Raw genomic sequence first — 12,315 nt, 5'->3', positions numbered from 1 at the left:
AGTAATTATACTTAAAAAGAAATAATTTAATTTTGAAATGAATATGATAGGTAAAATTTCACACTTGGGTCCATTAATAGCTATATTTTGAAGAAATTATTAATATCAATCCATGTCAATCGTTTTACATAGGGTAAAAGTGACTAAAAAACGTAAATTATTTATTAAAAAAACTGTGAAATTAGTAAATAAAGAAAGTTTTTACATGCAAGAATGTTTAATTCCAACTCCTTGCCAAAATTGTCAAAAGAAAGAAAATAAAAGGTCAAAACATGAAATAAAAAAAAATTGAGGGGTTGTGAATGTAAATCCAAGTTTATTTTTAGAACTTTTTATGTTTTATAAATTCCACATTTATTTCATTAATTCTTGACTTACAATAAATAAATAAAAAAAAAAGTTGAATTATTAATCATTAATGTCGTAGAAATATATAATGTCCAATTAATGAACAAAATATTGACTTAATTTAAAAGTAATTAAAAAGGTTTTGGAATTAAATGGCAAGAAAAAAACATAAATTCATCGGATATCGCGATCCAATCAATCTTAGTTGGCGGCTGTCATTAAATTCGGGAGTAAAAGAATTTGGTTGGTTTCTTTATTTTAATATAATAAAATTTGTCATTTATGTTTCGCCGACGTAAAAATTACATTACAATTAAATTTCTCATTAATGAAAAAGCAAATACCCTTTGGCTTTTCTTTTTAAATTCCTTAAATTATTTTACCTGCAATTTTTAATTCATTTCCCTACCCCACCCCTCCTTCTTTCAAATTTACACTCTCTGCCACATATTTCCTCAAAATTCAATTCCCTCCCTCTAAATTAATGAAAATAAATAAACCCACCAAAAAATAATAATCAATTATTTATTTATTTTTATTTTTATTTTTATTTTTATTTTTATTTTTTTAATCTCTCTCTGCCTCCCACTTCCCCACCTTCGTTTTCTTATATAAATCATTCCCCGGAGTCAGATGTTCCCCACAAACCCACTCATACATTCTCACTCTCCTCCGCCTTCCTCCGCCGTCGCCGCCGCCGTCTGATTTTCCAATTCTCAAGGTACAAATACAATAATGTTCAAGTTCTGTTTTTTTTTTTTTTTTTTTTTTGAATTTTGAATTTTGATGAATTTGATTTATGATAACAGAAAAGGGAGAGACAATGAGCAGAAGAAGCAATGGAAGTGTTCCAAAGCTTGAATTGAAGCTGAACCTGTCACCACCACGGTCACATTCACTGATGTCATCACCCAGCCGATCGGCGACAGTGTCACCCACATCGCCACCAAGCTCTTGCGTGTCGTTGGAGCTAAACCAAGACGATGGTACCGCACTAAGATACTCAAGCAGTCCGGAAGCCACCTCAATGGTGCTGGTGGGGTGCCCTCGCTGTCTTATGTACGTAATGCTGTCGGAGAATGACCCCAAATGCCCGAAATGCAAAAGCTCTGTTTTGCTGGATTTTCTCCATGATGGCGGCGCCACCGCACCTCCGCCGTCCACGGCCGTCGCCCGGAAGATCTAGAGACAACTAAACTATGTTCAACTTCCATTTGCATGTTAAGTGTTTTTATTTTTTATATTTAGATGTGAAATTGAAAAGAAAGAGGTGTAGGCTGTTGTTGGGAGAAAATTGAAGGCCGTGTTGTTATATAACATGGAACCGAGAGGAAGAATTAATACTAATTTGTTCAGATTTTGAGCTGAGCCAAAGAGTCCCTTTTATCTCTTTTTCCCTTCTGGTTCTATCTTCTGCAGACGACATGAACCAGAGTTTAAATTGTACTTGCACTTGTTCATGCTAGTTCTTCATTTAAAATTATTTCCAAATTTAAATTAAATATATCCTAAATTAATTGGATTCATTTTTATACTTAATTTTAAAGGCTAATTAGAATAATTGATAAATATTTTATGCCTTTCTTCATTTTCCCTTTAATTTATTATAAAAAAATACCCATAAATTTTTAAAAGTTTCCGTAATATAACTTTTAAAAAAATTAAAAATTGTTAATAGTTTGTTTTGTGAATACCTTTTAACCAACTTTCAAAAATATATATTAACCCTTCATTTAAGCAATTTAAAAAATATTTTTAGGATTAATATTATATTTAAAAAAAATATTCATAAAATTTTAAAAGTAATGTTAATACTTTTATCTTTATTTCAATGGACGAAAATAGTCTTTTAGCACCTCATAATTTATCTACAAATATTTTAATGTTACTTTGTAAAGTTAATGAATATTTTTTAAATATTGTACTAATGGTAGAGATATTTTATGGTTTTTTTTTTTTAAAAAATTACGGTATTAGTAAAACCTTTGGAAACTCAAAAATATTAACGGACGACAAGAGTATTTTTTTTTTTTTTTTTTTAAGAGTGAAAAAGTATTTTTTAGATTTTTGAAAATATGGGTAAGTATATAACAAAATAAATGATGGTTAAAAGAGTTGAATTTTATGGGTTAAATTAATATTTTTGAATTAGAAAATATTTACTAGCTTGCCAACCAATGGGGAATCTTCGTTGACTTTTTGTCATCGTGTGTGTTTAATGCTGAAAAAATATGAGTGTAATTTACTTAAAAAAGAAATAATTAAATCAATTAAATTGAGAAAGTCAAAAGCTTTCTGGGTGTTCTAGTGGACGGTGTTATTAAACATATTAAAAATAATTAAGTATACTTTGGTCAAATCTTCTAAAGCTTGGTTGCACATAAATATTAATATTCAATTAATAATAATAATATTCTCATTCTCATTCTTATTATTTTCCATACAGCAATTTAGTCTTCACATTTTATTTATAATAATTTAATTGTTGTACCTTCAAATTTATAACACATTAAATATTTTTATTACTAGGAAAATTACAATTAAATACTATGGTCCCATCTCATGAATTTTATTTTTATTTTTTATTTTTTTAGCTTTTTGATAAGAAATTCACCGACTCATCTATTCTTCTCCTTTACTATCATTCTTGTTCTCGTGGTTTTAGAGATTTGAACTTCTTTAAAACGTGTATGTATTTAATTTAAATCAATTTAAAATATTACATCAAATCATTCAAAATACAATTAGATGCAGTTTACAAGATAACAGACGATAATTGAAATTATAATATATGAAAAGTCAAGATATTCATCTATAGAGCTCCGTAACTCTATCTCGGTAGTTCAAGTCATGAACATGCTCCAAATTCTCACAAAACTTGTTAAATAAGTCCTATATTAAATGAAAATATGAGTAATGTTTCAATCAATTAAATCAAAATTTACAAAGTAGGTTCAATTGGATCGAGTCGACCGTTCCAACTGGATCGGTCTTCCCCAACCTTTGGTTTTGGGTGCCCGATTAGCTTAGGGGTGTTAGGAATTAACGATCTCCACAATAGTATGACATTGTCCACTTTGAGTATAAGCTCTCATGACTTTGTTTTGGGTTTCGCAAAACGTCTAGAGATAGTATTTATTGACTATAAACTCATGATCATTCCCTAAATTAACCGACGTGGGACTTTCATTCAACACCTCCTTTCGAACAAAGTATACCTCCCCTTAATCGAGAATCGACTCGTTTTTCTTTTGGAGTGTTAGTCGTGAGTCAGAGCAAATTTATTTAAGTAGTTGGATGATTGAAAAGGGGAAAAGTATTTATGTAACAAAAAGAGTGTAAAATTAGGAAGGCATAACTGCAAGAGTAATTGAGGGAAGGCAGTTGAGGACAATTGGGATACGATGGCGTCAGATGGAGATTAAATACGAATTAAAATTCTCGACCTTCAAATTAATTCATTTTTATATTTCATGTATTATTTTCGTTGGCGAAGCCGCATTCATTTTGCATTTATTTTTATTTTTATTTCTCTATCAATAAACTTTTGCAAAAATAATGCATCAATTAATTGGATGCCTTCTATGTATATGCTATATTTAACTAACACTATTTCATCTCCTTTTTTTTTTTTTACTTTTTACTCCATTTATAATTCACCCATCCTAAATTATTATTTGAATTTGAATTGGGTCGACCCAACTCTTTAAATCAGTTCGTTAAATCAAAGTTTAGCTCGAGTTTAGTTTGAATTTGGACTGATCTTATTTTTGTTGGAGGATGAAAATCTCACATCGGCTAATTTACAGAATGATCATGGGTTTATAATTAAAGAATACTCTCTCCATTCGTGGGAGGCCTCTTGGTGAAACCCAAAGCAAAATCATGAGAGTTTTAGGACATTATCCTACTATTGTGGAGAGTCATGTTCATCTAACAATTCTCATAGATCCCATACGACATAGAATGTTATAAATGATATCACAACAACACCGTTCATAATAAAATGTGGTTCAGGGATGAACCAAAGTAAAAGCTGGTAGGTATGCGCTAACCAAGTAAAAGAGGGGTATAACAGGAAGGTAGGATATATTATGGGCTTAGTTTTTAAAAATATGGAGGCCCAAATGTCGGAAGGTTAAGGCCCATTAGAAAACTAGTTCATCGTCAGTTATTCCAAAATAATAATATTTTTTTTTTTCTTTTGCCCCTTTTACTACCCTATTGATTCCACTTTATTCCCCTCGTTCTGCCCTTCATTTTCTTAGATTCTTCTTCTTCTTCGTCAAGTGTTCCATCTTCGTTCACTCTTCGATCAGATCCTTGCTAGCTGATCGTATTTAACCATTCTTGATTCATCTATGACGCTTGGTTCAGGAGGCTCGAGTGTTGTTGGTCAGTCTGTTCATCAAATTTTGATTTGATCTCTTGTTTTCTCTTTCACATCCTTCAAATTTTATGCTGATTTGAGTATTTCATCGGTAGTTTCGGTAATCGTCGATGGGCTTGTGTTAATTGTTCAATAATTTTGTTTTTTGTTTGACCTCTTTGTATATATCTGTGCGTTACATTTACGCCGTTGATTTAGTTTCTTCTGATACTCTTGATTTGCTTTGTGTGTTCTTTGAGATTTGGTTTGCTCTAAAATCTAAATGCTATACTTGATGTTGTAGGTCAGATTAATTTTGATGTGAAAATAATTTTTTGGAGCTTCATGATTGAACTCCGCTCACTTTTCTTTGCATGAACTCCGTGGCTTATTTTGGATAGATATCTGCTTCATCGTTTTTGTTTGGGGGAGGGTTTGACTGCTGGCTACTAGATTCACTTGTTTTTTTTATGAATAGCAACTCTGTACATGTTCCAGACTGACGAATCAGAGTTTTCTTTGTTATACGCATATGTATTCTTAGGGGTAATCTAATGATGCGATTTGTGTTTCAAGCCTGTAGGGTCTTTGTGCTATATCTTCTTATATTCTGGCTAGGTTCTGCATTCAAAATTTAGTCAGAATTCAAGGTGAATTGGTTTTATTAATCATCTAAAAAATCCAAACAAGGAAGAACACATTCTACTTTTCAGTGTTCCAGATATTTGACTTTTTTGTTACATGCATACTCAACTTTAACATTTTTGAGCCTTGGGCTGGACACTTGCTTTGAGCGATGTTCAAATAAACTCTGAAAACAACGATACAAAGAATCAGTAGAACTTTCTGTGATAACAATGGTGATGTTAAGAATAATCTTTTAGAATATATATTTAAGAAAGACGAACTGATGGTGCAAGATTTTTTTTTTTCTTTCTTTCTTTTGTTGAAAAAAATAATTTTTTAATTTTTATAATGATAATTATTATTATGTTCAGTAATGCTTGATAACGAACTTTTATTGTTTTTATCAATGCTTTCGTTTTTAGATTGAGGCTGATTTCTTTCCCTCATTACTTCGAGGTTTGTGCGTTCTTCAGGAGAAAAAGCCTCGAGGGTGTTTTTTTTTTTACAATCATAACATTGTTTGGTTATTGTCTAAGCATTAGACGTGAAAATTTAACTCTAGCTCGTTTTCCTCCGATGTTGAACAATATAGGATTTGCCAATGATAAAAAAAAAAAAGAAGAAGAAGAAGAAGAAAGCTTCTGTTCTGCTATATAAGTGTTTAATGAGAATTGTGCACTTTTTTTCTTAAAATTAAAATAGTTTACAAATGTCGACAGAAATTTACTTGACACAATTAGATGGTAATTTTTTTTTTCCCTTCTGATCACTTAATAGGCCGTTATGTGGTTGGGAGATTATCCTGCCAGCTTCCTTTTGTCCTTGTTCATTAAATATTTTGGAGAATGATGTTTTCAATGGTTTCCTCAACTGTCTCCTAGGCATTCGGCTTCAGTAAGAGGCAAGATGCCTAGAGCTTCATGGCTTGAGTGATCATTGGGTGCACACGATAAGTTGCACATTTTGGTTGACATTTGCTACTCATCAATGTGAATTTGTGGCAACCTGTGTGAATGCTTTACTCAAGAGACTTCACACTCAGCCCTCATTGCCCCTCTTTGATAGCAAGCAAGTCACTTGCTTTCCCTATATTTTGACTTCAGCCTTTGTCTATTGTTCTCCGTGTCATACTGAGCTCATCTGTATTCCTAAAGCTATGGGGTCCCCCACACCCCACAATTTCCTAATACTACATCTCTTTCCTTTTATTTTCCCACGTTTTTATCTTTATAATATTTCCTTCTCCTTTCTACTTCAATGCTTCTTCTTCCTTCTTATTTACTTCTTTCTTTATTTTCATTATTTATTTCTAGTGGGTTAACTGTCTCTTAATAGGATGATATCTCCTTTCCTTCTTCCTTTGATTTTCTTTCTATTTACAGCCTCACTTCCTCTCGAACTGTCAGCAACTGATTGAATTTTTTCTCTTTATCTGGCCTAGTCAACTATACTGCAACAAGTCTACAGGACATCTGTCTATCCTATAACGTTAGATATTGTAAAATTCTTGGTCTATGTAATGTTTTAACCATTGAGCCTTAGCGCACCATTTTGTTTCCCAGTATTAGTCGTAATTACAATGGTTATTAAAAAAGGTTGATATTTAATGCTCTAGTATTCTCTGTCTTAATTTCTTTTACAAATTATTGCTATAGATATCAATTAATTAACCAATTAATTTTATGCATACCTTACTTTACTGGGGATGTGCTTTTGGTGCCATCAGTGTGCCTTCTACCTCACGATAATCTTAAGTTTTTGTCTTAGGGTGCATCTTGCACTGTGATAATACTGCTGAAGAATGAACATTTGATAGACAAGTGGTTCTATACATTTGAAAAATTAGGAATTTAAAATGAACAAAAATGGTTCTGTTCAGTCTGTGTTGAGCTATGCTTCCGAGATGTCTTGTTTATCCTAATTTGGTAGACATACTTGACCAATATTTTATTCCTTGTGTAACGCTAGATGTGCATTAATATGTGGAGTTCATGGAATCCACTTTTTTGTTGGGCTTGTTATGCCCTTGTTGTTCTTTCATTTCTCTCAAAGAAAGCTGTAAAAAAAAAGGCAATATATATATATATATATATTCTTTCGATCAAAGGATACTTATGTTAGTTCTAAAAGTTCATGTTAGTTAGTGGGTTTGTGCTATAGAGTTTGTTAGATTGATTAGGTAATTTTTTCTGTTGCAAGTAGTACTTAACAAAGGGAGTGGGAAGAGAATGAGGTTGGCAAATATTGAGTAGTCCAGGAGGTTTGAGAATGGAGAGAGTAAGGGGTGGGATCTCTAATTTCTCTTGCTTTGCCGTGTTTATTTTATTTAACACAAATATCAACATGGTTTCAATCAAATGGTATCAAAGGGACAGTTCTGGCTATAGATGAAAGAACCTTGAGGTGCAAATGGAGATTTTGGAGACGATTGATATCTCTTAAATGAGTTGGTGTAAATTATTGGTCAAATGATGGATACCATTGTCTCTGATTGATAAGATTGACAAATTCAAAGAAAGATGTGTATCTTGGTCAAATCACGATGTCTAAGGATAGAATTTGGTTGACTATATAGACTTATTGATGCAAAGGTGGGACTTGTGCCAGACAGGGACCCAAGATTCAATAAGCCCCGAAGTGGAAGTGGAATCATCTGGGAAGATGTATACTTTCTCTGCATTAGTATGCACGGAAATGTGAAATGGTACAACATGAGGTGGTTAAACACAAATTGGAATCGGGTGTTTGAAGGGAGTTGAATCTGTTTAGAAACTAAATATGTAACCTGATGCTTATGAAGTATGGTCGTAGTTTGAAAATTTGTGCAATATGGGACTTGATTATGTGAGTTTACATCTATGCCAAGGAGATTCTCAAGAAGGTAGGTCAATGGTAACTAAACTTGACAAATTGGGGACCGCTTTTGGAGAAGTTAAGTTTGATATGCTGGGGATAATGTATCCCAAGATGGGCACAATTCAGGGGGTGTTGATCGTCAAATTTTATGATTGATATGCTCTGTATAGAATTATTTGGTGGAAATTGGAAATGGCCCTTATCTTTTGATACCACGCAGTAAGCTACTTAAAGAGCATTTGCTTCCTTTTTTTGGGGCTTATTTTATAGGGCTGTTAAGTTTTGGCGTATGCACAAATGCCAAGCACTTGTAGGATGAGGGTAGTCAAATGGGAATATTTGCATATTGTTCTCCAAGGAGATTTCTAGGGCGGCAAGTAATACTAAATGTTATGTTGGTGAGTTAGGGGACATACGGAATAGTTGGAGTTTATAAGAATGGTTAGAGAGATTAGTTAATAGCAAGGGGTTATAAAAATAAATGGAAATGAAGCAGGATGGGCAGAGCTGATAATGATCAAGTACCCCAAGTAGCTTGGAATTGGTAGAATAAGGGGAGAACTCTCAAATTTCTTGTCTTATCTTTTCTTCATGTTAGGTCAAATATTTATTTGATTCATCGAAGTGATAGCATTTGAAGCTTTTGATACAGGAGATGGTTTTGAGAGCACCCTGTTGAAAGTAGGAGAAATGTCTGAAGGGACATTCTTGAATATTTTAGTACAGATATCAATATGATTGTACTTCTCGCTGAATAAATTTAAATTATGTGGAGTGATTTTAAAGCAGTCGGTAGGTTCCACTCTTTTTCTATGTTGTTGCTCTTTGAGAGTGCAAGTCAATTAAATGATTTGTACGTTGCAGATTGTAGATTTGAATGACGTTGATGTCTCGCCAATGGCACTTAAGCATCTTTTAAGTGTTTGCTTTCCATCACAGTTCCTAGGAACTTCAGGTTGCTTGAGGAACTTGAACGTGGAGAAAAAGGCATTGGCGATGGCACTGTGAGCTATGGAATGGATGATGGAGATGACATTTATATGCGTTCATGGACTGGCACCATTATTGGTCCACACAATGTAATGGCTTCTGCTCTTCTTTTCAGGACTTGTAATTTAATGGCTTGCTCGTGAAGAAAATGTGAACTTTTATAATTAATTCTTACCCAATAAAAGAACTTTCCAAAAAAGAAAAAATCTTTATCTATAACTCATAAGAAACCCCCATTCCTGCTCTTTCCCAAATGTAAATAGCATTGTTTTTCTACTTGAAGTTTGGAGAAGAGCTCTCATTTTGAAAAGTTGTGTATGAAAAACTTGAAGGGGCAGGTTTTGTGAATGGTTGAAATAATAAGTGCTGTTGCGAGTCTTCTGCAGAAAATTAGCAGCCTACCTTATTATACAGTTCCTATTTTATGCCCACATACAATGCAGTAAACATTCATCGTGAGTCTTTTTTCTTGCAGACGGTACATGAAGGTAGAATTTATCAGTTGAAGCTGTTCTGCGACAAAGATTACCCTGAGAAGCCACCAAGTGTTCGTTTTCATTCAAGAGTCAACATGACATGTGTGAACCACGAAACTGGAGTGGTATCTCTGATTTCCTTCGACAATTTGAATTTCTTAGTACTTATTTTTTTTAACTAAAATTTGATGGTTGAAAGAAAGAACAAAAGATAATAGTAGTATATATGTTTAATTGTATATTAAACTAGTGCTTTCAGAATTGTAGCTCTGATAGCAGTAAGTTCACCAACATCTTATCGTCTGCCTATCTAGATGATTTTATAAACTGATCTTGCCCTTCTCCAAGGAGCTTATTATGTTTTGTTACGTTGTGATTGGTTTCCAACAGGTTGAGCCAAAGAAATTTGGACTTCTTGCAAATTGGCAGCGAGATTACTCCATGGAGGACATACTCACACAGCTGAAAAAGGAAATGGCAGCCCCACATAACCGAAAGCTGGTCCAACCTCCGGAAGGCACCTACTTCTAGCCTCGAGATCATGTACACATGATCATATGGTGTGCAATATTCCAATATAGTTTGCAATGCTGTGTAATCCTGTGGAAGTTGAGCACATTCCAGGATAGAACCAAAATCTTGATGATTTGCATTGCTTCATTGTTGATCAGTAGTCTTTTCTTGTCGGTCTGTGTTAAAGGGATGATGGTCTTTTACTGATGGAAGTGTATTGAATACAAATTTACATAATAGTATTATCTAATTTGCGCGTTGGTTGTTTGCTGCAATACTCTCTCTATCTCTGTCACGCACGCACACACACACACGGGAGAGTGATGATGGTAATCAATTTCCGAAGGTACCAGGTCTAATCAAGCATGAAAGTCAGGAAAGGTGTCTCAAAAAAAGAAAATGTCGAATAGCATTTTCAGTTGACAATATAATTCTGTTCTTCAAGTCATTGTGGAATGCTTTCATCAAGTATTCAATTTTACTTCATGTTCCTAGCTTCATTGGAGTCGATGCTTTATTCTCTTTAGGAGTTAGACTTGAAAGTAACAAATTTAAGATCACATAACAGGGACGATGTTTCTTGAAGTGCTCGGCCTATGGTGATGAGAAGAGTGGCTTTGAATCTGGTATGATTTCTAACTTCACATTTATGATTATACTTTCGATACATGAAAATATTTTTTCAATTCTATCATTGTTAAGCATTTTTAACTAAGGTATCATAGCTATTCTGTTGTTAGCCTATTATCTTTGTCAATGATCTGTAGAGAAGCTGACTCGAATGAAATGTTATTGTTTTGTTCAACTCTTTAAACTTTAACGTCTTTCATTCATTTACAATAAAAGTAGGAGATAGGTTGATGATAGAAGTTATTTTGACTTCACGCTAATGTCGGGATGGCACGATGGTACTTTCTTCGACATGCATTGGATATAGCCTTTTTATTTATCTCTCTTCTTTTATTGTATGCATCAGATGATGAGAAATCTGCAATACATAAACTCCCAAAAGCAGTAGCATATTTGACAAGAAGCTATTAAGCTACAAGTTAAGTTCTCATGTCAATCAAAAGAGAGTTCAAAGGAAAGAGCCATTGGACCGTAGAATACTGCAAACTGATGCAGATAAGGGCACCCCACCAAGCTGTAATTTGTTTTCTACCCTTATGGTTTCAAATGCTCACTCAATCTTGTTATTAGGATCTTTTATACAATCTTTTGAATGGTTTGTTAGGATGATAAGGAAATATATACCCTATCTTTTGTTTGGATATGGTGTAATCTGGACCACCATGAAAGGTTAGCAGAGCCATGGCCATGGTCCCCCAAAAATGAATAATGGTTTTCTGGTATAGGTAGGAAGTGGCAATAGAACATTCCCTTTTGATTTGCATTAGGTATTATGAATGTTTGGACATATTGGGAAACAGGAACACTTTCATGCCTTGCATTTAGAACTGTGGTCAAGTAGTGTGGACATTGAGCCTAGGATTGACCAAAAGTTACATCAATACTATGATCTTTGTAGATCATAGAAAATGTTTGAAAAGTTGATGGGAGTTGTCATATGCATCAAATCAAATAATTGATTTGGTGAACAAGATTGTCCTTAAAAAAAAAAAGAGTGGAAGGATTTTTACTTCATTCATTAAATGAAATAGTAATAAAACTATTGCATCCCTTATGAGTAAAGGAATCTACGTGTGAATCAAGATAGATAAAAGGCAAAATCTTTCTACTCGAGTGAAATTTGTATAGACACACTTGAACCATGGCAAGGATAAAGGTAGTCTGACGTATAAAGACTCGATAAAATTTGTCTAAGAATGAATGTAGAAAGGTGAGACTTTTCCAACATACGAAAAAAAATCTAGGATGACAACTGTCAAAAGACGAGTAAGGGACGTGGAGAGGGAGTCTCTCAAAACCAAACGAGTAAGGGACGTGGAGAGGGAGTCTCTCAAAACCAAACGAGTAAGGGACGTGGAGAGGGAGTCTCTCAAAACCAGACGACAAAAACTAACCTTATCCAATAATGTGTTTCAATATGGAAATTCTTTTCTTTCCTATTTTTTCGGGTCTATGCTAACTAAAGTCTCTAGTTGCTCAAACCCAAAAACCCTCCCTACACAATTT

The 12,315-nt window shown here is 33.6% G+C and overlaps 2 protein-coding genes across 2 annotated transcripts; both read left to right on the top strand.

Moving 5' to 3' along the window:
- Positions 1-930: 930 nt before the first annotated feature.
- LOC111799770 (protein GL2-INTERACTING REPRESSOR 1) lies at positions 931-1,722 on the top strand. The gene is made up of 2 exons (XM_023683243.2): positions 931-1,069; positions 1,158-1,722. Exon 2 carries the CDS (start codon positions 1,172-1,174, stop codon positions 1,532-1,534), a length of 363 nt encoding a protein of 120 aa, XP_023539011.1. The 5' UTR covers positions 931-1,069; positions 1,158-1,171; the 3' UTR covers positions 1,535-1,722.
- A 2,842-nt stretch (positions 1,723-4,564) lies between these two features.
- Positions 4,565-10,439, top strand: LOC111801121 (ubiquitin-conjugating enzyme E2 variant 1D). Its single transcript, XM_023685106.2, has 4 exons — positions 4,565-4,743; positions 9,140-9,279; positions 9,666-9,791; positions 10,057-10,439. Exons 1-4 carry the CDS (start codon positions 4,710-4,712, stop codon positions 10,195-10,197), a joined length of 441 nt encoding a protein of 146 aa, XP_023540874.1. The 5' UTR covers positions 4,565-4,709; the 3' UTR covers positions 10,198-10,439.
- The last annotated feature ends 1,876 nt before the right edge of the window (positions 10,440-12,315 follow it).

Source organism: Cucurbita pepo, chromosome 8 (assembly GCF_057944985.1).
Source record: "Cucurbita pepo subsp. pepo isolate OVF chromosome 8, ASM5794498v1, whole genome shotgun sequence".
Taxonomy (NCBI): domain Eukaryota; kingdom Viridiplantae; phylum Streptophyta; class Magnoliopsida; order Cucurbitales; family Cucurbitaceae; genus Cucurbita; species Cucurbita pepo.
Note: the sequence above shows the minus strand (reverse complement) of the source record. Positions and strands in the feature narration are given on the sequence as shown.